This window comes from Anabrus simplex, chromosome 14 (genome assembly GCF_040414725.1).
Source record: "Anabrus simplex isolate iqAnaSimp1 chromosome 14, ASM4041472v1, whole genome shotgun sequence".
Lineage (NCBI taxonomy): Eukaryota > Metazoa > Arthropoda > Insecta > Orthoptera > Tettigoniidae > Anabrus > Anabrus simplex.
The window spans coordinates 75,917,575-75,945,308 of NC_090278.1; the positions used below are offsets into that span (position 1 = coordinate 75,917,575).

Genomic DNA, 27,734 nt, shown 5'->3' on the forward strand with positions numbered 1-27,734 from the left:
CCTTTTCCAAGCAGAACAAGGATATATTCGGGTGTAGCTTTTATTAAAAAATGGTGCCGATTTTCACTGTAGTAGTTAATGCAACACTCAGAAGATGACACCACTATGCACACAAGTTTGATAATTAACATATCACTGCTAGACACCTCTGTGACTTCACAAATAATTGCAGTCAGCTGCTGATTCAGATGTGCGCATGTGATTCGTAAGTGTTGGTGTATTACTTTTTCTGGTATTCGTTCAATGCTTTTCAAATAATGTCTCGAAAAAGATTACGAACTGATGAGGAAATAGTATCTGCTTTGGATGCGAGTGATTATCGTGTTTCAGATACAGTAGAACCTTGATAATTCGAAATCTGTTCATTCAAAATCTGGCCTATTTCGAAGAAGCTCTCTTTTCCAGAATCATGAGATACAGTTTTGCATGTTATTTAAATTGTTTAATTCAAAATACGGATTAATCTGCAATTCGAAGTACAATGTCTGCTCCATTACCGAAATTCAGACTTAATTCGAAACTGCCTTTATATTTTAAAACAATAGTATGTTACAGAGTAATTTAAATTGAAATTTATCCGCATCATGATGGAACACATGTTCCGGAACGTGGAGAGGTAGCTTTCCGCACTTACACTCACTTCGGTATATCTACAGTGTGCTTCATAAGTTGAATGAAATCGGAATTCTTTTTTATTGAACCTTTTAACCCTCAGCCCTCCTTTTTATCTGAACACTCCTGCCTCTCCAGTTCCATTTAAGAATCTGCCTGCAGAGGGATACGAGACAGTACAGACATACTGACAGCATATTTATAAAAATGAACTAAAGCAAACAAAATAAATATAATACAAGAACAAAACAGTATTCAGGTGCAATGTTCAGCATTTTCAAACCTGAAATTATCTCCATCACTTTTTGTCTAATAGCGCATTGTGTGGAACTTCCCAGAACACTGGCCAGGATGTAATCTAGGCTTCTTTCTGCAAGTATTGCTGAAAAACACAGTCTCGCGTCGTAATTCAAGCTTGCTGTTCATTGCCATATTTAGGATTGAGCCTAAAAATGCTTTAAATTTAGCAAGAGTAACATCTATCCACGACCTCCTAATAGACCACGTGTGAGGGGCGTAACCTTTTGAATGATTACACTAGCATACCATTTAGTCTTGCGCACAATTTCCGACAGTAACTCTGTCAGTCATGAAAAATTGGAAAAAGTCAAGTTCACTCTCAAACTTGCGGTGGTTTATAAACTGGTGAATGGGTTTTTGAAGTCCAAGTCAGTGTCACGGTATTTCCTCAAGCCATCAGTAGAGGTACCAGCACTGCCATCTGGCGTAATTTTCTCATCAGGATTTTAATCACTCAACTCGCCAACAAAGTCTCATTCCGCAATATCTTCCTCACCACTTAATTGAAAATCACTATCTCTGAAATAAACGTCCTTCACCTAAAAGTCTGGCTATTTCTTTATCATGGTTCTCGAATGACACCATGTTGCTAAGCAATCTCTGTTTACAAACTCATGGTCTTCAATGAATGCGCAAAAAGCCTGACTTCAAAGAGATTATAGCTATACATGGCTTCAAATTAACGTCGAAGGATGGCAGTAGCTTATTGTACCCGTAATTCATGCACGCGTAACCTGACAAAGGAGTTATACAGGGGGAAAAAATCATAGGATCTATGCGGGATATTCTCACTGTCGGGCATGGCCCGCTGTGTGAATGCTAAGGGTTAATGAACGCCGTAATATCATGCAGCAAGCAGTGTGCAGAAGAACAGAATCCGCAAACACTGGTGATGCCGACAGTTGACGAAAAAGCGTGGCTCATATAATCAATTCGTAGGGACCTAACAATATTGTCATTGCTGGTGAAACTGCATTGCTGTGCCGAGCCCAAATGGTCTTATGGTTCTAAAGGAGAAAGTGCCTGCCGGAGAATCTTAGAAGGGTGGGGCTCATTGTACTGTGTTGCAATGCACACGGAAACGAGAAACTTTATCCCTTCGTCATAGGAAAGTTCGATAAGCTACAATGTTTTAATGGCGCCAGGCACTTTCCATACAAGTACGAGGCATCTAAAACTGTAACAGGTACAGTAATCGAAAAAATAACGCATTTGCAGGGGAACAAGCATAATTTATCGTTGTCTTTGAAGTGTGTTCTTTTTCTTCCTCGTTGCGTGAGGTTATGTTTGTCAGCGAGTTATCCAAGTGCATTATTTTAATACTGCAAATGCACCTTCTTGCATACATTTTGGAAATAGTTTCTTTTTCATGGCATTTGAAAGGTTTAAACTGTGAATCAAGCTCAACTGCTTAGAATATTTTGTAATGCAGCAAGGATTGGCACTTCCGAATTACGAATTGGCGGTCAATTCAAAATCACGTAATTCGAAGTCCGATTTTTGAGTCCCAACGACTCCGAATTAACGAGGTTTTACTGTATTAGTTTTTCTGACAGTGATATACACAAGAACCTCATTTATCCGGCCCTCATTAATCCGGATCGAAAATAAATAAAAAATTTACTTGTACAGTATTTCCTTTACGGGGTCGACTTCTTGAATGTCCCATCCGCCAAGAGCAGTTAAGGACAGGAATTGCAAGTAATTCGGCCATGGTCTATCAAAGGTACCGTCCTGGAATTCGCCTAGAATTAAGAATGGGAAACCGTGGGAAACCATTTCCAGGACGCCCGAGGTGGGATTGGAACCCACACTCTTCTGAATGCAATGCACTACCAATTCACTGATTTGAATTTGAAAATGAAACAGGCACTCCATCAGAAGCAACAATGACTCAGAGGCAACAATGCAGCTGGACAATATGATGGCCTATTTAGAATCCTAGACTGAAACCACACCGGCAGAATTGATGTTAGTAAAACGCCTTTGTGATCATGCTGCGCGCAAACGCTATACAAATGTAAAACAGAAAAAACTTACATTATATTAGTGCATAAAACAGTCCTAAATGTAAGAAAAGTGTTCTTATATTTTTTTGTACAATTCAAAAAAGGTATTACTGGCAAGTTATGTCAAATTATATAACATGTATTGTATTTGTTTTTTTAGCTTTTTCTGGATTATCGATAATCCGGATCAGTTCCAGTACCACTTAATCTGTATAAACAAGGAGAGCAAGAACAGCACAAGTGACAGTGTGGCTTCTGGCTGCGGCATTGACTCGAGAGTGGACAGAGATGTCCAATAGGGATCTGGGGCCTAGTCATAGGGTTCCTTTGTTAGGTTTAAACCCTCGTCCAGTCCTTCCGTCTAGTTTTGACAGTAACACAGAGCCTGTAGAGTATTTTGAGCTCTTTTTTGACAATGACTTCATAAATATAATTTGTGAAGAAACCTGTCTCTACGGTGACAAAAAAAGAACACCCCCCGCCCCTCACACAGAAGTCGAAGCTTAATGAATGGAAACATCCTCTAAACTCAGACATAAAGGCACTTTTAGGAGCTGTGATAAACATGGGACTACAAACACACACCCCCCCCCCCCCCCTTCTAGGATATTACTGAGTATTTCTCGAAGGCATGGGTTAGTCAGGTACCATTCTTTATGAACTTATTTCCCCATGATGAATTTTTACTCCTGTTTTGGAATTACATTTTGCGCGCACCAACCCCCCCCCCCCCAAAATCAAGATCGCCTCAGAAAAATTCAGTATGTAGAGCCTGTCATTAATAAAATCAGAGAAAAGTTTATGCTTTGTTATACCCTCTATGAAAATATTTCTGTTGATGAGAGTATGATATCCTTCAAGGGGAGAGTCATTTAAAGTTGATAACCCAATGAAGCCCACAAAATTTGGACTGAAAAGGTTTGTTCTGTCTGACAGTAGTAACGGGTATGTGTACTATTTCAAATGGAAACTAGTTCAGACCTTCTAAAAACCATTCAAATTGTTACTGCTCTCTGCTTCTCTCGCCAAAAATCCCAACAACCCTCCTCCTGGCTATCATGTATATACTGACAGGTATTATTCGTCACCACAATTACTGACCAACTCTTATCCAGGAATATACTAACAGGTACAGTCATGCCATCCCATAAGGACGTGCCACATCAGCTCCAAAAGAAGAATCGTAGCAAAATGAAACAAGGAGACATAATTTCTTTTCATAAAGATTCTAAAATTTCTCTAGCATGGAAAGATACAAGGACAGTTTTCATGCTGAGCACTAGCCACAAAGGATCAAAGACGGATGTTACATCAGTCCCCAGCAAATACCCAAAGAAGCCCCCCGATAGACAAACCCAATATGACGGTAGACTACACGAAACACATGGGTGGTGTGGATCGTAGTGATCACTGTATAGCCTCTTACCACTTCATACGTAGGACAATAAAGTGGTATAGAAAATGTTCTTCAGGCTCCTTGAGATAAGCATTGTCAACTCATATCTGCTGGATGTCATGGTCCAGAAAAACTAACTCCAAACCAATTACACGTAGAAAGTTCAGGCAACGACTTGTTAAGTCACTGGTCCTCGAACGGCTGACTTCCAAGTAAAAAGAGGGGTGTTTGAAAAGGGGAAAGCCCTCTCTTGGTCCCCCAGAGAACACCACTTTATGGCTAGGAGGGAGAAAGGTTCCATAGCTTGCATCGTGTATTAAAAAAAAAAAAAATTTTTTTAAATAAAAATAAAATAAAAAAGGGGGGAGGGGGGAGGGCGGCAGCTGCAAAACCAGCAGCCAGAAGCCTTTTCTGCATCCCGATAGATGCTTTGAGGTGTACCAATCTTCACGACATTTCTAAAAAGCCGTGAAAGTGTTGTGTGTTTGGTAGCAAAATTGTAGTGCATACATGTAAATTGCAGTGACTTGTGCCGTTAATGCACTAAATGCAACGATATAAAAAAAGAAAACTGAACTTCATAACAACCAACACATGCTGTTCAACCTTCCAATACCAACAGGTGAGCGTAATTCAGATTTGGTACAATTAACTTAGTGCACGAAAAATATATTCTACACATTTTAAAATTCGGAAAAAAATATTCCGCTCAAGAGCCAAAAAAGCTTCCGCTTGAGAAGGGTTAAATTCAAACACTCGCTATTGGAGAAGACTTCCTCGGGAACAGTCAAGATTTTCTTCTGGATATGCAGAGCAAAGTTCTCTGCAAAACGTTAAGAATTTCGCCTTGTTTTCTTGACATGGCGTAAGCCCAAAAGCCTACATCATGGCTACAATTATTTTATTATTTAAAGTCAATACAGAACCAATATGATATTCATCAATTGTTGTTTCCAAATAAGTCTGAACGAGGGATGGAATCATTTGCAGTGATTTCAACCAGTTCATAGAATGATGAAAATTCAACCCTTGATACTCAGTTAAAATGGGAATGAAACAGTTAAAATTATAATTAAATGGAATGTACATCGTTATTTGAAAATACCTTAGCTTTCTCTACAGCTTCCTTGAAGGATTGAGCCACTTCCTTGCTCACAAATCTTATAGCAAATCTTTCTTGCTGCAGCTCTCCTTCTGAGAAGTCTGATGCATTCCAAAGCCAGCTCTTCTCGTCCTTCTCAAGGAAGTTCATTTCAGGTGTGAGAAGATGGTTAAGGCACAGCTTCAGTACCTGTTCTCGCCTCATCAGTAGCCTGAAGCAAACAGATCATCATGTATTAGCTTGCTTAATACTAGATAGTTATGACTGATCCTAACAAAAACATCAATAATAATGAAATGCAGATTGGAACACAGAATTAAGAATGGGTCATGTCATTATGGTGCCTAACCTAAATTATAAATAATTACCACTGAAAAACCTGTTCTTTATGATACTTGGCTATTACAATTGTTATAATACATCAAGAGTACAACGGAACGAGAAATATATATTCTGTACAAGAAAGCACTCTCTTTGTGGTTTAGTAAAAAGGCAGTAACAAAGGCACCATTTTAAATCTCTATTATCCATTTATTCCAAAACCAGCAACCCACCTTAACTTTGCATTAATTAATGGCAATAGGTCTCAGTTTTCTCCCCAGAAAGTTTTGCCAGCCGGTGGCAGAAATGAGCAGCAGGGCAGGAAATACTATGTAAAAAATTAATATGATCAAATTTCAGTTTTATTCACCTCGGTGCATGAACAATATCAGACAGGTAAATTAGCGTTATTATCATGAACAAGACAAGAGTATTTTGAACTTCTTGTGTTCTACTGCTTGTTCATCATCATCACGTAACACCAGGACTTACTGCTCGGTTGCTGTGGAGTGCCATGCGGTTCCATGCTAATCCATATACTGTTCGCGCACGATACTATGCGACAGTCAAGCTGAACATTTGTACTCTGTTGTAACTGATCCAATTATGCTGACAATAATGAAGATTTACCTTTGAAATAAACGGTTTTACAGTATTTACATTTTAATTTGGAACACCCAGTGAATCTAATATGTATTAATGTTATGAAACTAACACATATCTAGGTTATGTTAGCCAGGCGGTCTGTAAAAACGGCAGGGCCTATTAAAAAGGTCCTAGGAAGAACACTGGTCTTTTAAGAATTCCTTATAAATGACAGTCACTTCCCTTCTGGTGTACATACAAAGCTGAGTGTGATGTTTTTCTAATGCCCTCCCAGCCACCTGCCTGTTAGCTTGAATCTTTCTCCCTGTGAGATACTTAAACCAGCCCTGCGCTTTCATTAAATGATGATTAATCCCAAACTGTTTGTGCAAATTATACATTTATTTACATATTTTATGGACAATGGTGGATAGTGCCAAATGCAAAGTGATGTACGGTATAGAGAACTGGAGCCCATCACAGGTATTATACGGAAGAAGAGGATCTCTTTTTTTGGTCACGTGACGACACCATCAACCAGATTACCAAGAAAAATGATAGAGAAACTCTGGAATCTGAAGCAACAAGTAGGATTAAGGAAATTAGAGGATATGTAAGAACTAGAAATGACTCTGGACAATTTGCAAAACACGACAGAAAATTTAAAGAAACTGAAAATGTAACCTATTTAAACCAAAAACAAGACAGACGACATACAATGAGGAATGACAGAAAAGATCAGAACGAATGAAAAGCTACTGGGCAACTCTAAGAATACGTATCAAAGAAGATGACCAGAAAAGAATTGACAGAAGTGGTGCAATGAGGTTGTAAAAACATAAATATATTTTATGGCTGTCACTGGACCTCTTTACTCATTAAATGGGGGTAAGAGGGGGCCCACCTATTCAATACACAATTATCAATGACAATATAACTATATTACCATTAAAAAAAATCATTGGATATATATTCTCATTAAAAATTAATTGGACTAGTTTCGCCCTGAAGTATAGGTCATCCTCAGCCATAACATTAAACCAAAATTGGCAAATTTTTAAGAAGACTGAAAAACATCTAAAATATGTAATGAAACAAGTCACTTTAAAAGTTCAAAGGTGGTTTTTTTTTGTTTTTTTTTTTTGGTGACACCAATGTCCAAGTTACTATATAATGTATATGTTATTTAATAAAGATAATGTTTTATTAAGTTAGATGGCACTTTGTCAAATTGTAAGCACAGAAACCAGTCAGTCTTGACTAGTGAATGTGATGTTTAACAATCTTAAAAGTTGACTGAGGGGGACATCTACAAAACCAGAACTGTTGAATTCAGTGGCCTAGTAGATGTTTGTAGGTGGTTGTCAGTATGGATAGATTGAATATTATGAAGAATATATATCTGGAAAAGAAAAAGAGATTCAAACCACTATTTGATGAAAAAAAGGAAAGATAAACGATTAATGTAATCTTTCCTTTTCTTTCCCATACATACATCCAGGATGCAGTGAAAGTAAACTAACAATGACTACTGAGGTTGTATGATGTTCTTATGTGAAACAGAAACGCTGTGACTAACAAGAGAAATAAAATCTACCACAAAATGCCCGATCAGTTTGCCAGATCAATTTCAAACACTAGCAATTAAAGTTAAGTGTTGAGCAGGTTGGCAGTTGTGAGATCCTGTGTTCTAACATCAACACCCCCCCCCCCCCCCCCCCCATGCTTAAATTGTTTATTAGCAATATATGACACAAACATGGTAAAATGAGAAATAAGAAGACAACATTTCAGTCAAATGGGACTTAAGCTGACATATTTCAACACCAGAGATGGAGAAAATATTTCAATACATTTTTTTTTTCTTTCAATATTATAGTAGTGAATTACCTACCTGATTTTGTGTGTCGTACGGTTTTTCAAAATCTTGACATCTCCCACACCACGCTCCTTCCATTCTCCACCCAAGAAACGGAACAGTTTGGCTCTATGACAGTATAATATATCTTCATCCTCTTCTCCAGTGTGAAGAGGGACTTTGTCAGGCATTGGAATGACAGGCTGTAAAGTGAAGAACATGTATTCCAACAGAGTCAATACTAAAATCTGTATGAAACGGCAATTGGTTTGTTCAAAACTTGCATTTCCGCGGATGATATCCACACTGGGGCTTACTTGTTTGTTATTTTTCAAAATCCGTTACTACGTGGAACTGTGTGTTTAATTTCATTCTGAAAAAATTACAGTACCGTATTTCTCCAAATCCAAGACGAACCCCACTTTATTCTTCAAAGGATTTAAATCAGGCTCTAAAACTGCTTTGTAAAATCATATGAATGCCTTTGTTGTACAGTCCACATTTTGAGACTATTTTGAGATGCCGAACATTGGCTTTTGTTATGGCGCATTTTTTTTTGCGGCTGCACAATTATTCTTTATTTCTGCGGGTTTAATGAGCATTAACTTAAAATTGTCATCAAAATACCGAAGACAACCCATTGAAAATTTTACGGCAATACCTATTCCATGCATCTTTACAATACGGCAATCCGTCAGGAATTTATTCTTGCTGTCTATAAAACTGTTACGGTATGGTACTTTTACTCAGTGTCAGATACAACCGGCTATCGCTACACGCACATCTCGCTTGAAGGGTTCGGCCAACTTCAGCGGCTAGCGATGTACGGGCCTACCGCTGAAGGCCAATGAACGAGTTCACTGCACCACGGTGTTCCCATTCCGCCCTTGTGTTTTTCGTGTACATATCTCACAATTTCATCTTCGACTTCTTTAAAGCGTCCTTGTTGCGGACCACTGAGTGCATTTTTTGTACAGTACACCATTTTTTAGCTATCTTTGCGTTCACGCAGACACCAAATATTCGCTTTAGTTAAGCCTATGGCAAATTTTCTTGTGGCTGCACAATTATTCTACATTTCCGAGTGTTTAATAACCGTTAACATAAAATTGGCCTCATAGTATCGATGAGAACCCTTTGAAAATTTGCCAGCAATACCTGTTCCACGTATCTTTAAGACTTTCCATCACGATAATATTCTTGTTGTCTATAAAACTTAATTTTACTAAGAGTCAGGTACAGTAGACTCATTATAACTGCCACTGAGTAGCCGTGGTCTTTCGAAGAATTCAAAGGCTTGCATGTTTTGATGCCATTTTGCAGATTTGAGAAACGATTTTGTAGAGGCTAACAGAATGTCAGTCTATCTTCACTATTTCCCAAGACCCAGTGACGTTAACGCACTGGCACTGTACAACCAGTTCTCGTGGCTAGCAATGTATAATAAAGAGGCGGTTATTTGTCAATAAGTTTTGTGTTTGTGTGCGCGTGCGGGGGTAAAAAGAAACAGCGTGATTACGCGAGAGTTGCCAGTGGTATTCAATACTGTTAGGCCGCAAATGCAAGATGACCCTTGATTTTTCGCATGAGATTCTGAGGGGAAAAAACGTTGTCTTGGATTCGGAGAAATACGGTATCAGTCCAGAGTTTTCTTCTTCAAAGGTGTCACCTAACCTATGTGTGCCATGAAAACATATTTGAAACGCATGTAGAGAAACTAGTTATCCTCGCTAAAAATTTACATGTGAATAGCCTTTCTGAAATTTAACTAGACACGAGAAAATATGAACTATCCTCTGAAATCAGTGATGTACTCTGCCATATCTTGGGGGGTATCACATTCTTAATTTCAGTACCGGTATATAACATTAAAATTAAGAGAGAGTTTACTTCAGCCGTTATTTTTAACTAGTGAACAACAGCTATCACCCACAAAAACTTATCTTCTTTCATTTAGAATTTTCTTTAGAGAACAGCAGTCGATGGGTATTACTAATCGACTCCAACATTGCTTTTGAATGTCAACGACGCAAATGCACATAGTGAGAAAACTATACTGTACCAAAGAAAATCAATCGCATTTTGTGGCGAACGTTTCAGTTTCCTTATTCAAACTGCGTCACCTATCCTAACTTAACCGTACTATACATATGATGAAAACATACTTCAAGCGTCAGTAGAGAAATGGTAACCTTCTCGCAATAAATTTACATTTCCATAATTTAACCAGATGTGAGAAAATGTAAACTAACCTGTGAAATCAATTATGCACTCTTATTAAAGTTTAAAGAATGAATCAGAATATGCATATTCATATACTATCGGAATTAGAAAACTAAGAAGTAAGATACAGCATGGAAATTATCCATGAAAACTAACTAAATGCTATTTCATACCGGTTTTAATGTCTTTATGGCATCTTTTCACACTTTATGAAAAATTTAATATAACGACAATCTGCTATAGCAAATTAACATTTTGCTGCTGGGAATTAATACTTAAAGCTATATAATTAGAGAATACATTTTTCAAAAGTTCCCTTCCTAAAATTAACGTATCCAGGAAATGAAATTCATGGTAACCAGTACGCAGATAATAACCATGTTAACACTCTGGACAGAAAGATCATTGTAGAGGTAACATTTACATTTCAAGTACCATGAATAAGATTCTGACAAAGAAACAATAAGTAAAATTGGCATCACAAACTGTGTTTTTTCAGAAATTAAAACATCCAAACCAACTGATTATGAATTTGAGAGCATTGGTGGAAAAATATCAAATTCCCTCCTCCATTGTGGAGTTTTATGTCCTGTATGCAGTTATCAGACTGTGCCTCTTATATAGCACTTCTGATAAGTTCGCCTGCATACACCCCAGCGTCAGTGGGTAGGGTCTGCCACAACCCACCCTGATGAGTCTAGTGTCAGACCTAAGACGAAACGCTGGTTAATAGAGCTAACGCCTAAAAAGCCTTACATCTGACTTTTTAGAAAGAAAGTCGACGTTTTGAAACTACATCAAAGAATAAAAGAAGGTTGTGAATAAAAGGAAAGTGGCACATAAACATCTATTTATTATACTCAATGTGCAAGTACGAAATAGTTCAATATATGGTCAAGAGATGTCACAGGGAGACCGAAAATGATGTCGTTATTACAACAGATTTCTCGGGGCCCGTCACCCACCACTGGTGGGCATAAGAGATTTCTCAGGGCCCGTCACCCATGTGGTAAGTTGGATTTAATTGTGTTAATGTATAGAGTTTTGTTCACGATTCCAGTCATGGCAAATTGTCTGGAAAGGAAAGTAGTTATCACATCAATTAAATATAGGAGAGAGAGATGACAAATTTCCAACTGCGGTTTTTACGCAAGGTAAAACGTACCATGATGATTTTTCTTAGTAATATATTGCGTGGGTGGAAAGACAAGGAAAAGTTTAAGAATGCTGGCACAGTAGTACTCAGAGGATCAAAGGGGGAAATTCAATGAAATTGACACTTGTTACTGGATTCGTAGAGAAGAAAGAAAACCGGAGTTATCCATTTGTCACAAAGCTGCTACGAGATTTACTTGAGGGCTCCTTAAATAATCTTAGTTTGATTATGTCAAAACTTCATTTTCTTGTAATTTTTTTCAAGGTAATTCAGGGTTTCCTATATGCAGGACAATACAGTACTTGCAACATCCTTTAACTTAAAACTTACCGTCCAGTTCTACAGAAATCAACAATGTTTTATGTTTTCAAGAGAAATCATACCCTGAGCGATGTAAAACATACTTGAAAGTAAATGTGCTCTCCTTCATCATCATCTTGTTCACTGCCACTCTCGTCTTCACCACCAGACCCAACCACTACACCTGGAGACTTGGGAGATTTTACTGGAGATTTTGGACGTATACCACTGAAGTTAAATTTGAAGTCGCCAGAACTTCCAAATACAAAGTTAGGTTCTGAAACAAAGTTCAAAGATATTAAAGGAATGTGTCCATGCGAGGAAGATCAAACAAACAAACTGAAGAATAAATGCAATCCTTATCTGCAGATTCTATGATTTAGTTATTAATAACCAATTTAGCAAAGGAATAAAAGTTCTTGGTTAGTCTAAATTACAAAATTATTAATGTTGTATAGTCCACCTTTTTCAATACTATGTTATGCAGTATTACTGAATTACATTACTAAAGTAGGGACTAGTTTCAGCCTTGGATGGCCATCTTCAGCCTTAATGAAATACATCTAATAACTAAAGAAATGTAAAAACACACAACTGACATGAAAACTAATGTACAAATGTACAAAACACACAATTAACATTAATATCTGGGATGAATTAAGTGTAAAATCTGAAAAATAAATAAGGTTCAAAATTGGGAACGTGCATGATCCGGGGTTTTAATTAAAAATATGCTAATCTGATTCAAAATTTCATGCAGAATTCAAAAATGTGATCAGAAGGTACGAATAATAACTCCAAATATGATAAAAATCTAAATCAATGTACGGAACTGTCACATGACGCAAGTACGCGATCTCATTGGTCTGACGTCATCGTACAGGTTGACTGAATTAGCAGACGAAATAACAGTGTAATGTGAGAAGCAGGGTACACTTCGCGTATTTATACTTTATGTTAGTGTCTGGTATGGTTAAATTCAAGGTCTATACATTGGTTAATAATCTGAGTGGTATATTTTAGACTTAAAATGAATCCTGCGCAGACAGTGAGGCAGAAAACGTAAGAAATGATGTAGAGTTCCGATGTGCAATTGTACATCGCATACATCCCAAACAGATTGTTTATAAATGTTCCAAAGACGACAAAACTAGGGAGAAATGGATTTTGGCGAGCCGGAGAAATGCTGGTGATATATCGGAAAAGTCTACAGTTTATTATTTTCATTTTAACGTAAGATGAATTTGTTTGAATTTTCAATCACTTTTCCATGTCAGCTGTTCTAGTGGTAAGACTAACTTTTAATGTATGATGCTTTATTTAAATGTTTCAATTACATCTTGGAATATGAAAGTAATAAACAGTGCATTAATTAATGCTGATTATTGAAGTATTCTCCAAACCTAACCTACGTTTTGGGTGATCCATGTCAAGATAATAAATCAAAGGGGTTATGAACCATTTTGACAGCTCTAAATCTACCAATTTATCTTGGCACGTGACAGTTATTTATGTCTTTATTGAAGAGCTTAATTTGTAAAGAAATTTAGGCTATAGCTAAATACTCTATAATATAACAAAGAATAGGCGTGTACATCATGAAAGGAAACAACGTGAATTTAACAAATGTATAACTCTACACAAAACCAATGCTTGTCTGTTGGGGTCTTATAAGTTAACAATGCTCAATTATAATAATTATCATAATATTAATGAAATAAATAACATAATTGCACACAGGTGAAAATAGTGATGTTGGTGTTTAAAATATTATCCAACTTAGCCTAAGTTTTAGGTTATACAAGCTAAGTCAATAAACTGAAGGGTAAAAATACCGGGCGAGTTGGCCGTGCGGTTACATCAATGGTATGGCCCTATCCCCACAGAGGCCACACACGATTATTATTATTATTATTATTATTATTATTATTATTATTATTATTATAGCAAATGCATAGATTGCATCATGAGCCTGCGCGAATATGCGAAGTGCAATGTATTTTTTTAATTTTGCCAGAATTTTCTCCAAATGGCTCCTAAAATCTCTAGAAAAGTCACGAGCTGGTATCTTTGAAATTCTGTCACTAAATTACTAAAATAGACTCCAAACCTAGCAACTAGTCTCTAGAATCAACTAGACTGATGTGAACAAACACAAATATATCACGTGAGAACGAGAGATTTACAATCGATATACGTGTCGTCATATACAGGTTTCAATAAACATCGCACGCATTTCTCGTATTAATAAAAGTAGACATTTCATTTGAAGGCTGCCAATGAACGAAGGACTTCCGGCCACCGGTGTACAATGTTGAAAGTTGGGATTTGAAAACAAATGTTTGAAGCTCACTTAAATATATGCTAAAATCGGGAGGCAGGAAAAACTGTACAATCGGGAGTCTCCTGCCCAAATCGGGGAAGTCTACAGGTATGATACTATGTATGTATTGATTAGGTGGAAGAATAAAGTTTGTAAAACGTAAGGCCAGAGAGGTGTGAGAAGATCCAGGTGGGTATCTGAACCTACGAACAGGTGAATCTTCAAAATCCTGTTGCAAAGCGGCATCTCAAGAAGACCAGGCCGAAGTAGTCATAAATGTACTTCTATGACGATGGCGGACAATTGTACTGTGCACAATGAAAATAAATATTCAACACTAAGATTAAATTAGTTAGTCATATCTGTACACACTAAAGAAGAAAAGAAAATAATAATAATAATAATAATAATGCCGGGATGTCGCCGTCAACATACTTTTCTAATACAATATATTGTATACATTGTATTGAAAAGGTCGACCCTCTTGTCAATTTATTTCTTACAATTGCACTTCAATACAGAACAAAAATGAAATTTATAGCTTATAATTATAAGTCGACACATACATTGAGGAAATCAATCATCGACTACGATGCTTGTTTAAAGGGGCCTAACATCTAGGTCATCAGTCCCCAATGGTATGAAATGAGACAAAAAGCAATGAAAATTTAGAAGTCCAAAATTCATCCAATGACTAGATTTCAAAACGTGATTATGAAGAATGAAAGGGTAATAATATGTATTTAAAATAATCAGCAGAGCCAACTCACAAGATGACGAACAATCATGTGAACTTAAAAACAATCAGTTGATCAGACCCACAATGCCTCGCATTCCCAGAAACTATATTGAAAAATTAGTATTACCGACCAAGGGACTGCTTCCAAAGCACAATTCTGAATCTATGATGCTTGTCTGAAAGGGTTCAAAATCCAGGTCAACGGCCCCTCATAACGGTACTTATCACTAGAAAAGTAGAACCATGCTATTTCTCAAGTTGCGGTACTAAGTAGCGTAGACCGACGGTGTTCCAAACATTATAGTACTATGATATAGATGTCGATTCCTATTGGGAACCTCAAATATTTGTCCCGAATAAGTAAATTTGTAATACCAATATAAATGGTCCATTATTGGACATTATACATTTTCCAGCTAACTCATTCCTGGTTGCCAGCATTTCGCCCCAGTGTGCTAAGTAGGGCTCATCAGTTGGTAAATAGCACACCTACCAAGACTCATGGCTAGTCCATACGGTGGAGCCCAACTTAGCACGTCATCATCATCGTTGACCAATTCCAGTTTCCCAGTTGTGGTATACAAGCCCCTTCCATTTTGTTCTGTCCATGAACCATTCTTCGTTCACAATCCTCTCCCAATCCTGACCTCTCTCCTCTACATCCTTCTTCACTAAGTCTGTCCATTTTTCTCTAGGTCTGCCCACTGGTCTCTTTCCCCTAATTTCTCTTTCATACTCCTTTCTTGCAGACCTGTTGGCACTCATTCTTTTCACATGACCAAACAAATTCAGTCTTGCCTTTTGGATCTTCTGGAGTAATAAGTCTTCTAGTCCTACGTCTTCTCTTTTTCATTCCTGATTTTATCCCTCCTGGTCTTCTGGATCATTGTGCGTAGGAACTTCATTTCTGTTGCTTGGAGTTTCGAGTTGTCCTTTCTTGTTAATGTAGCGGTTTCCAGGCGGTATGTGAGGATAGGGGTGTAGTATGATTTATACAGTGTCATCTTGGTTTTGAGTGGTACATGTTTATCCCATAGTAGCTGTCTTACTTGGATGTAAAAATGTATTGCTTTGCTGATTCGACTATTTACTTCATATTTAGCTAAGTTATCCTTGGACATTATACTACCCAAGTACTTAAATTCTGTGCCATTTAGCATGATTTCTGGCTGATTATCACCCTTCTATACCTTCAACACCACCGTTTTAGCCTTGTTGATGTTTAATCCATATCTCTCAAACTCCTGACTCCACCCCTGCAGTCTCTTCTACATCTTTCTCTGAGTTACCCCCAAATCTGCAAATGCGAATGCTTTTAAGTCTTGCTGCCCCTTTTCTTTTAGCACCTTTAATATGGTATCCATTACAATGATAAATAATAGGAACGACAAAGCACTACCTTGCTGTACTCCCCTTTTTGTCTCAAACAAGTCTGACAGTCCAGAACCGACTTGTACACAACTTCTGTTTTTCTCGTAAAGCACCTTAACTTTTGAAATTAGACTGTCTCGAACTTCAAGCTTTCTCAGGTACTCCCAAATAAGCTCCCTTGGTATGCTGGCATAGGCTTTTTCAATGTCAAGGAACAGTAGATATAAAGGCTTCTCTTTCTCCCAATGTTTTTCCATTAGCATCCTGACAGCAAGTATAAGATCTGTTGTTGATCTTCCAGGCCTAAAACCATATTGATCCTCTTCTAAAACTGGTTCTACAATTTCTCGTAGTCTATTCTCTTTAATTTTTTCCAGAATTTTTAGTCCATGAGAGAGTAGAGTGATGCCATGGTAGTTGGTACATTTCCGTCTACTGCCTTTCTTGAATATAGGTACAATATACCTTTCTTCCAGTCTTCTGGGATGGCATTTTTCTGCCATACTACATTTAGGAGTCTATATAGCCACTGGATTGCTGGGGTTCCTCCTGCTCTTAACATGTCGACACTTAACTCATCTATTCCTGCAGCTTTCCCTTTCTTCATCAGTGTTCTCCCTAGGACCATTTTAATGGGCGCTCTGCCCTGTTGCTTTTACAGACCACCCGGCTAACACAACCTAGATACGTGCTAGTCACATATTAATACATACGAGTCACTGGGTGCTCCAAATTAAAATGTAAATACTGTACAATTTTTTTATTTAAATGATAAATCTTCATTTTTGTCAGCAAAATTGCATCAATTACATCAGAAAGTGTTTAGCTTGACTATCACGTAATGTGCGCGAGCGATGTCTGAATTAACATGAAATCACATGCGAACTCCATTCCTTTTACAATTTGCTTTACGTCGCACGGACACAGATAGGTCCTACGGCGACGATGGGATAGGAAAGGACTAGGAGTGGGAAGGAAGCGGCCGTGGCCTCAGTTAAGGTACAGCCCCAGCATTTGCCTGCTGTGCATCTCTTTGCTTTTCTTTGTCTAGCATCATTTTTGCCCAATTTATCTTTTTTATAGCCAATTTGACTGTCATTCCACCAAGGGGTGTCTTTTTCTTTCATGGTCGATCCTGTTACTCCACACATGTCTTCAGCTTCACCCACCAAAGTATCCTTAAAAAATTTCTATTCTTCTTCTACTGTATTCATTTCTCCTTTTGGTAAGTGTCTCTGTATCATTTTATATTCTTCCTTCAGCTTGGCTTCTTCTAATTTCCAAGTTTTCACTTTACGTTTTCTTTTTCTTTTCTTCGGGGTTGTGTTAGCCACATGATTTAGGTCTGCAATCAATCATCTATGATCACTGTCCATGCTCACTGGGTTGAAATGCTGGCAACAGGAATGAGTTAGCTGGATAATTTATATTGATGTTATGGTACTTTTCGCAGGTAATGCAGACCTATGGCGTGTCTCGCATAATAACACCACTCTTAGGCAACGCAAACCCATGGTGCTCACATAGGTGTTCCTCACACAGTGGGTACTGATCACAGGCAACACCCTGACCCATGGTGTTTTACACACTGGTACTAATCACAGGCAACATAAGCCCGTGATGTTGCGCATATAGTGGTACTAAGAAGATGTAAAATATTATCTTATTTCTCTATTCAATACGGAACAATCATGAAGTTTTTAACTTTAAATTATAGTGGTACTAATCAGAGGTACTGTAAACCCATAGGGACCCACCCACTATTGCTACTAATCACAAATCACTAATCACTAATCACCCATGGTGTTCCCCGCATGATGGTACTAATAACAAGTAGTTTCATTGTTCTAATTCAATCATCCCTTGGTCGCCCCTTTTAGTCACATCTTACGACAGGCAGGAAATACCGTGGGTGTGTTTATCTGCGCCTCCCACCCACAGGGGGTGACATCAATCATCATATAGTCAAATATAGTAAGTCAACTCACTCCACCACTTGAGCTCATGTTGCCTACTGATCTACATTACTGTTTACTTTTACCAACCTGTATACAACTGAAATCTCAAGTACAGAGAAACTTCTACTTATGGACACTAGTCAAATATGTACTGATTTTTATGTTCCAATTGAAATAATTATTTATTTTTATATTTTGTTTTGCTAGATGATTTACGTTGCACTGACACACATAGGTCTTATGGCGACGATGGGACAGGAAAGGGCTAGGAATAGGAAGGAAGCGGCCGTGGCCTTAATTAAGGGACAGCCCCAGCATTTGCCTGGTGTGAAAATTGGAAACTACAGAAAACCATCTTCAGGGCTGCCGACAGTGGGGTTCGAACGCACTATCTCCCGGATGCGAGCTCAAAGCCGCACGCTCCTAACCGCACGGCCAACTCTCCTGGTAATTATTAAATTAATTCTCGTTCAAGGACACACTCGAGTATAGGTAAGACAAGCTCTTTGATAGTCCTACAACTTTATTTTTGAAACCTTGATTTTGAGACTTAACCAAGTTAAAAAGTGAAGGAAAAAAGTTTTGAGGACTTTACAGAATTGTGTTGTATTGGCAATGAGAGTTCCATGCTGAATTGTACCTGCTAGCTCTCCAATACTGTTAGCTGCAAGTGAGTGAATATAAAAGTCATAAAATTACATCTGACCTTTGGTCCAACGTCCACTTACCACGATTAGTACCACACATACTCTAACAAATTACTTTTCCCTTCACTCATCAGTTTTATCTGAAGTGCCATGTCACTCACCTAAAGGTAAAGGTTTGACAATCTGAATTTTTTTTTGTTAGTGGCTTTACTATAAATATAACTAGTTACAAATTATTTTATTCCACCTATTCAATACTACACATTATTTGCAATGCCTACCCTTATATCATAATGCGTTGCTAGGTACTCGTTTCGAACTCAATTTAGCTCATCAGCATAAAATAATTACACTTTTCTATCAGATGTCCTGGAACATTACCCTCTTATGAAATAATATGAACTAATAGAGTAAACTATATGTACACTGTGATAACATTTATTATAAATGTATTCAACCACATGAATGAGATCAAAATAGTTCATGATGCCGATGATTAGATAAAAACAGTCTATGATAATGTGTAAGTTTAAAGTACAAAATATTGTCTATTAATCTGTAAATTCAAATGTACATTGTCAATTTTATGATGATATTAGGATATTACATAAACATTAAGTATTGCACAAAGATGAAAGCATAGAAATTTCATGGCATTCTGATTACGATGTCCAGGTTATTCTGGTGAGTTCTATGGCTATTACACTTTCTTACAAAATTGTGGCTCAATTGTACATTACATCAATTTTATGATGATGATCGGATATTACGTAGACATGGGTATTGTGCAAATGTAAAGGCATAAGAAATTTTCATAGCGTTCTGATTACGATGTCCAGACTTTCTAGCAAGTTCTATGATTTAAATATGCACATTCCTATCTATGATTACAAGTTTTAATTTTGTACATACTGGCACAGAGGGTATGTATAACTTGCTTAGAATCCAATATTACTCATTTTAACAGTTCATGTAAAAATACGTAGACCGTATATAAACTACTTCTTGAAAAACTACCTCAGCCGGGTTGAATCCGCTATCTTGTGATCCGGAGGCAGACACACTTACCACTGATCCAAAGAGGCGGCTTTAGTAAGATTAAAACTGACAGTAAAACGTAGGAAATAATTTAAAGAACAGTGAATATTTCCAGAATTCATACCATGTGTAAGATTGGAAATTTTGTTCTCTAAATCTTCTGTTATGTACTCTTTGATAAAAACCAGTATCTACAGAGAGATCTGAGAATTAATTTTTAGACCTTCCCGTAAACTACCATTTCACCCAGCGTGAACATTATTATTACAGTCAAAATCGTCATGTCTTCTCTGAGCTTACATATCTAAATTAAATTTTGTACAGCCATTTCTTCGTGATGTACATACATATGAACACAACTGAAATTTAAAAATTGCATTTCTGATTTTGGATGCAAGACAAAAACTTAAGTTTTAATATTTCTGGCTGCAGTGTGAATTATCAACACGGATATGAAGCTTATAAATTACGAAAAGTACGGTTAGCCGCTGGGACAGAGGGTGAAGCCACCTCAAAGCAGTTTGGCAGAGGTCCAAGATTTGCAGCGCTCGGGGAGACAAGCCACGCCTGTCACATTTGACAAGATGCAGTGTGCTTATGTGCTCATTCCGAGAACGACTCTGCAGTTGGTGTGGGAGCTGTCAATCAGCAAAGGAAGTGGGGTGTAACATCAGTGTTCTTGATTAGCAAAAAAGTTCACGAGGTCTTCATGGCATCTTATGGAAGAATGCAAAACTCTAAGAAAAAACATTTCTTCTGATTTGCTGCACCGTTTTGAGCTGAGTGGGAAGCATTCCTGTCCCAGATTGTGACAGGTGATGAAACCTGGGTTCACAATTTTGAACCCAAAATGAAACTGCCATCGATGGAATAGCACCATCCTGACCATACATACATACATACATACATACATAATCATCCCTTTCAGAGTTCAGTCTGCAAGCCTCTGTGAAGTTACTCCAAAATCCTCTATTTCCAAATAGTGCTGTCTGAGTAACCATCGCCACCTTGGTCACCCTCTACTATTCTTACCCTCCATAACAGGGTCCATTATTCCCCTAGGTAACCTATCCTTCATTCGCCTCACATGACCGAACCACCGAAGCCGGTTTATGTGTACAGCTTCATCCACAGAGTTTATTCCTAACTTAGCCTTTATCTCTTCATGCTGAATACCCTCCGGCCAATGTTCCCACCTGTTTGTACCAGCAATCATTCCTGCTACTTTCATGTCTGTTACTTCTAACTTATAAGATACCCCGAGTCCACCCAGCTTTCGCTCCCGTAAAGCGAAGTTGGTCTGAAAGCAGACCGAAGTTAAGGTAGTTTCGTCCGGGAGCAGATTTCCTCCTTACAGAATACTGTCGATTGGAACCGCGAGCTCACTGCATTAGCTTTACTGCACCTTAATTCAATCTTATTTACCATATATTACCATCCTGGGAGAACACACATCCTAAATACTTGAAATTATCTACCTGTTCCAGCTTTGTATCACCAATCTGACATCGAATTCTGTTGAATTTCTCACCTACTGACATCAATTTAGTCTTCAAAAGGCTATTTTCAAGTTCCAAGATATTAGACTGCAGGCTTTCAGCACAATCTGCCAAGACCAAATTGTCATCATAGGCCAGACTGCTTACTACATTTCCACTGAACTGAATCTTCCCTGCCATTTTAACCTTTCAGCAGATGATCAATGCGAACTACAAACAACAAAGGTGAAAGATTATAGACTTGTCTAACCCCTGTAAGTACTCTGAACCAAGAACTCTTTCTACCATCAATTCTCACTGAAGCCCAATTGTCAACATAAATGCCTTTGATTGATTGATTTTAATAATCCACCCTTGATCCTGTAGTCCACCAGTATGGTGAACATCCTTTCCCTCTGTTCCCTGTCACATGCTTCCCCTAGATCTACGAAACAAACACAAGCATGACAATCAACAAAAGAAAATTGAAAGCAACGGTTTCTGTTGGTGAGGTCATGATTACGGTGTTTTGGGACTGTGATGGTATTATACTCATTGATGTGATGCCCAGAGGCACCATCATTATTTCCGAGACATATGCGAACAAATGAACCAAATTCAAGAAGCGCTTTCAGTAACTTGGACGCCATAACAAGCCAGGTGATTGATTGCTTCAACACAACGTCCGAACAGGGTTTGACAGTGTTACCCCATCCACTCTATAGCCGTGACCTGTCTCCCTGAGACTTGAACTTGTTTGGGCCACTGAAGAGTGCCATTCGTGAGAGACATTTTGAGGATGCCGAAGAGGTGATTCGCAGTGAAGAAATGGCTTCATGAATAGAACAAGGAGCGGTACCGAAAGGGCATACACGCCCTTGTGTCTCGCTGCAGGAAGGCCATAGAATGAGAAGGGGATTACGTGGAAAAATAGAGAGTCTGAACCCCACTGCCGGCAGCCCCGAAGATGGTTTTTCCCATTTTCTCATCAGGCTAATACTGGGGTTGTATTTTAAGGCCACGGTCGCTTCTTTTCCGCTCCTATCCCATCGTTGCCGTAAGACCTATCAGTGACGGTGCGACGTAGCGCAAATTATAAAAGATATAATATTGCATATTACTAATTAACAAACCACACCCGGGCGACTGGAGTGGAACAATGATGATGAATTAACATTCAGACCAGGCAACCTCCCTCCCAATAAAAAGACAACATCTCCCAGAAGTGGATACACTGTTATGTACCTTCATTGCCTAAATGAAGTTTCACTGTACAACTATCTGGGAAACTATAATCTGTAAGGAATAACATTTCTGAAGAATCATACTTACGAGATCCATCTGGCTGACCACTCTCCTTGGATGAAGGACCAAAGTTGAATGAAGTCTTAGTATTTCCTTCATTAGCTGAAGGTCCGAAAGAACCAAACTGGAAGGGAGTAGTAGTTTTGTGATCGAAAACAAAAGGTTTCGCTGGCATCTTGGAGGAATCAATCTCTGGAGCAGCTGTGGTAGTGGTGACTGTGGTATTAGCAGTTGTGGTAGTTGTAGTTGTTTTAGATGCAGTAGATACTGTTGGTGTAACACTTGGCATTCCAAAAATTAACTCCTTTGTGGTGGGAGTTGAGAAAACACCAGTTGACACAGTGGAGGTACTAGTCGGTGTAGCATTGGTAGCAGTTGACTGTGGGATACCAAATTTGAACCCTCCAGAATCTCCAGAACCTGTGGGAATACCAAAGGAGAAACCACAACCTGACCCTGGTTGAATACCAAATGTCAGGCTTCCTGGAGAAGCTTCTCTAGCTGCAACAGTTGCTTCATGACCTGGTTTGGGAGTTGTACATGCGGCACATGTTATGGTATGAGAACCATTCCTAATGTAACAAGTCTTACACTCCCAAGTACCAGCTGAAGGTTTGAACATTTCAGATAAAGGCTTAAGAGATGCATTACTCTGTTTACTTGACAAAGCTTTCTTGGAGCCATCTGCCCGGTCAGCAGAACATGAATCACAATTTTGAAGAGAGTCTTCATTTTTAAAGTTACACTTACTGCATTTCCATGCGTTTGATTTTGGAGAACTCGTGATTTCGATTTTAGGACTATTTTCTGTAGATGTCTGACTAGTGTTGGGAGTACCACACGAAACACATTTGTTTGCTCCAGCAGAATTTTGAGTATAACAAGCACTACATTCCCAAGATCCTGGTGGTGGTCGAAATAACTCTGACAACTTTGGCTGCTCCTTTACAGATTCCGTATCATACCTGGGTTCTGAACATGACTGACACTTGCTAATACTTGCTGCATTTGAAAACAAACATTTTTCACAATGCCAGTTATTAGTGGGCACTATCTTTTCTTGGGTAGCTGATGCACCATCTTTCATACTAAGTTGACATTTATCAATTATATCCTTGAAACTCTTAGCTTGTTCCACTGTTTTGAATCTTATTGCCAATGTCTCCCTTTTCACCTCTCCCTCAGAGTAATCCTGTGCACACCATGTCCAAGCTTTGTCAGATGTAGCAAGTGACTTAAACTGCATGGACTTCAACAACTGATGATTACAACAGACTTTTAAAACCTGTTCTCTGCGCATTAACAATCGTATTCTTTCAGTTTTGGGATCTTTCAACACTTTCATCTGGCCAGTTCCACGTTCCTTCCACTCTTTAGCATCACTATCAAACCGGAGAAGCTTTGCCCTCTCCTGATACAAGACCTCTTCATCTTCCTCTCCAGTCCTAACCTCCACAAGTTCAGGAAGAGGTACAACTGGTTTGAACTCTGCAGTAGGAACGAAGTCTTCTGCAGAACCATCTTCACCAGTTTCAGCACTTTTGGGACTGACTGCTGTACGAGGCAATTGAGAACCACCAAAAACAGGCTGCCCTGCTCCTTCAAAGCCCTTAAATGGTGCATCAGTCTTGAAAGGACTTTCCTTTGCAGCAGACGCCAAAGTCGAAAAGGACACATCGACTGGTGTGCTAAACATCAGCCTCCCAGTAGCACCGTCAACAGTCTTATTTTTCTCCGTTTGTGAGGAAGTTACTTCACTAGTACTAGAGTCTGGTTTACTGCCAAGTAAGCTGGGTTTAGAAGACCCATCATTTCCTTCCTTGGCGACAGCATCAGTGGTTGACTGCAATTTTGAGGGTGTAGTACCGAAGAAACATGAAGCAAAGGGACTTGGTTTTGGAGATGCAACTTTCTTCTCCTCCTTCATACTATCTTTAGCAATCTGGCTAGTGCTAAAGATGGGTGGAGCTGCAAATGTGAAACCACCCACAACTATTTTGTCAGAAGGAGTACTAGATGTACTTGAAGTAGTAGTACTTGAAACTTTATCTGAAGGAGCTGAAGATGAAGGAATACGGTCTTTCTGTGCCACTGAAGGTTTTGGTCCAGGGGAAGACTTTGCATTTCGTGCTAGTTCACGTCCCTGGTTGAAAGCATCACGGAAATTCGCAGCCTCCTCGGCAGTCTTGAACCGAGCGCATAATTTTTCGAGTTGCATCTTCTCATCAGCAAAGTCGTTAACAGCCCACATCCATGCTCTATCACCCATAGGAGTAAGTTCGATGTCTGGAGACAGAATGTGATTGGCACATACTTTCAAAACTTGTTCTCGTCTCATCAGAATACGGACCTTGCCGGTCTCCTTGTGGTGCAAGAGTTTGAGGAGTCCTACACCTCGTTCTTTCCACTCCTTCTCCACAAACCTGGAAATAATAAAATAAAAAGCAATGTTATATTATTTTATACAAGTAACATTAAAAATTTAAAAAAATGTACCACAATGCATATTGGTGGCTTGTTTTACCATCTACTGGTAACTTCTCTAAAATGGCAATTATTTATCATTTGACTTTTACATGCAGAACTACAGTACTGATTGAAAGATGACAAAAAGTGCTATAGGCTATACAATATATACAGAGCTATTCTAAATTAGCTACCTGAAAATGTCAATTTATTCAGACGCATGACAAACCTCATGCCATATCAAGTTTTTGAGGTAGCCAAGAGACTTCGCTCCATGCACTCTCCTCTCTCGTGTAGCAAGAAACATGATGCAGTCATGATGGAGGTGTATAACAGTGCGGATCGCGCAGTGTTGTCTGTGGTTTCATGAAACAAACTCTCAAATTACCATACAAAGACGTTTCAGAGCAGAGTATCGGAAAGCTCCACCACAGGAGAATTAAGCATAGTACGATCGATTTGAAGAAACAGATCGTGTGACACATCCAGAGAATGCACAGGTACATCCATGTGTAGAGACTGCGTTGTAGAAGCCGCGAGAGGAAGTATGCATAAAGTCCAAAGAAGTCTACGTCTAGTGTAAGTTTGCAGCTAGCCAATCCACAACCTACGATATGGAGAATTTTACGACTGCAGAATACCAGGTACAGTTTGGCAACTGGGTCGGGCTTTGCAAATGATTCCCACAGAATGGCTCTAGTACAACCAATCAACACTACAAGGTCGTGTGTTTTACACTGACATGCAAATAATCAAATATCACTCAATTCCTTACACTTATGAATAATATTGACAGAGAGGTTTTTTTATTATTTTATGAAATACTTTCATGCCTTGTGACAAAGTATAATTTTATATTCATTTTTAGAAGATAAATATTCTTCAGAAATTTTGATCGTAACCTAATTGTAACAATGGTTTCTTAGAATTATCAATGAACCCCTTAACTCAGAGTGCCAAGGGATAATTTTTCATTCCTCGGTGAACTCGCCGAAAATGCCAGGAACGATATTTCATCCCTCATGCAGACTTGTTTAGAAACCATCTTAGTTCTTCCTTTTCAGTTAGATGGTAGCACATATCAGTATATTCTTATCAAGGAAGGTGTCTAGTCTACATATTTACCACTAGGAGCCATTTAAAATTATTTGTTTTCATGTGACAAACATTTAAAAATGTGAAGGCTGTGTCCGCACATCTTGTGCATATGTCAACAGTAATACCGGACTTACGGGACGACGTATTTACAAATAATGATGATCTAGCAGACTACATACATAGTTTAGGGAATGATGATTATACCGAGTCAGAAAGTGAACTGGACTTCATAATAGTGTTGAAAACACTTCTAGTGAGATTATTGTCGAGCGATTCTAAAATATTCCTCTTCTCGAGGTTAACATCTGAGGGCTGTGATTTACGGCTTAGAGCGAACCGTGGGGTCGATGATGTAACCTCTCATGTTTGAACGCAATGATGTCGATCCTTCTCTGGTTTCTGCTGACCGCTGAGCTATGAACCTCTTCAAATACCTTGAAGCTATGGTCTTTCGGCGTTGTCACAATCAACAAGCAGATGTTATGATGACTCATATTCCTTAAAAGTTCACCATGAGGACAATATCCCAGAATACGCGCAAGAGTTTCAGTCTCCTTGAAACGGCGCCTACAAAGGGAATCATAGGATATAAACTTCATGGTTCTGATCCATAATGAATTGTAATTACTACAAATTACATTAATTAGGGATTAGTTTCGGCCAGGGCTGGCCATCTTCAGCCTTATTGTAAAACATCTAATAACTAAACAAATGTACATGCACACAATCGACATAAATCAAAGGAAACAAATATACACAAAATGACATTTCATTTTATTTATGTCAATTGTGTGCATGTACATTTGTTTAGTTATTAGATGTTTTACATTAAGGCTGAAGATGGCCAGCCCCAGCCGAAACTAGTCCCTAAGTAATGCAATTTAGAATATTACATATTGCAGTATTCAAAAGGTGGACCATTACGACATTAATTTTAATAATTATATTATACAAAGGGAATCGTTCTGAGATCTTCCTGGTTCCGATCTGACTGCTGAAATATTTGCCGTCATCTTAATTGTCTTACACCATTCACTACATGACAAGCCTTCATTGTCTCGAATCCAGGAGATGGCAAAAGTATATTCATTGTATAAACAGACCTCTTCCTTTCTGCTGCCAGTTACACAATTCACCGAGTGCCCTTTCTCTCAGTACACTTCTCACCTTTCTGGCATCAGTTATTTCTAAGCGAGGATGTAGCAAATTGTCAGATGGAGAAACGCTGAGCGATTGTAGTGAGAGTTATTTCTTCTTTCAGATTTCTTGTACCATGGATGTGTTCGTCATCTGAGCTTAATAGTACCTCACAGATGTTAATGCTGAAAATGCGCTTCCCAAGAGTCCCAACCCCTTATATTTTTTCTCAGTATTGACTATAGGAATGTCTGCAGGTGTTTGAAGAATTTCCTTAAGAGCAGTTCGTGTTAGTACGTCTGTATCAGCAAG

At 38.4% G+C, this 27,734-nt stretch overlaps 1 protein-coding gene across 1 annotated transcript in view; it reads right to left on the bottom strand.

Moving 5' to 3' along the window:
* The window catches only part of Nup358 (Nucleoporin 358kD), a 343,965-nt gene that overhangs the window by 105,806 nt on the left and 210,425 nt on the right, over nt 1–27,734 (bottom strand). The window contains exons 19-22 of the mRNA XM_067157834.2: nt 22,749–25,144; nt 11,967–12,139; nt 8,220–8,386; nt 5,423–5,630 (exon numbers count right to left, since the gene is read on the bottom strand). Coding sequence (XP_067013935.2) covers nt 5,423–5,630; nt 8,220–8,386; nt 11,967–12,139; nt 22,749–25,144 — 2,944 coding nt within the window. The remainder of the gene's footprint in view (nt 1–5,422; nt 5,631–8,219; nt 8,387–11,966; nt 12,140–22,748; nt 25,145–27,734) is intronic.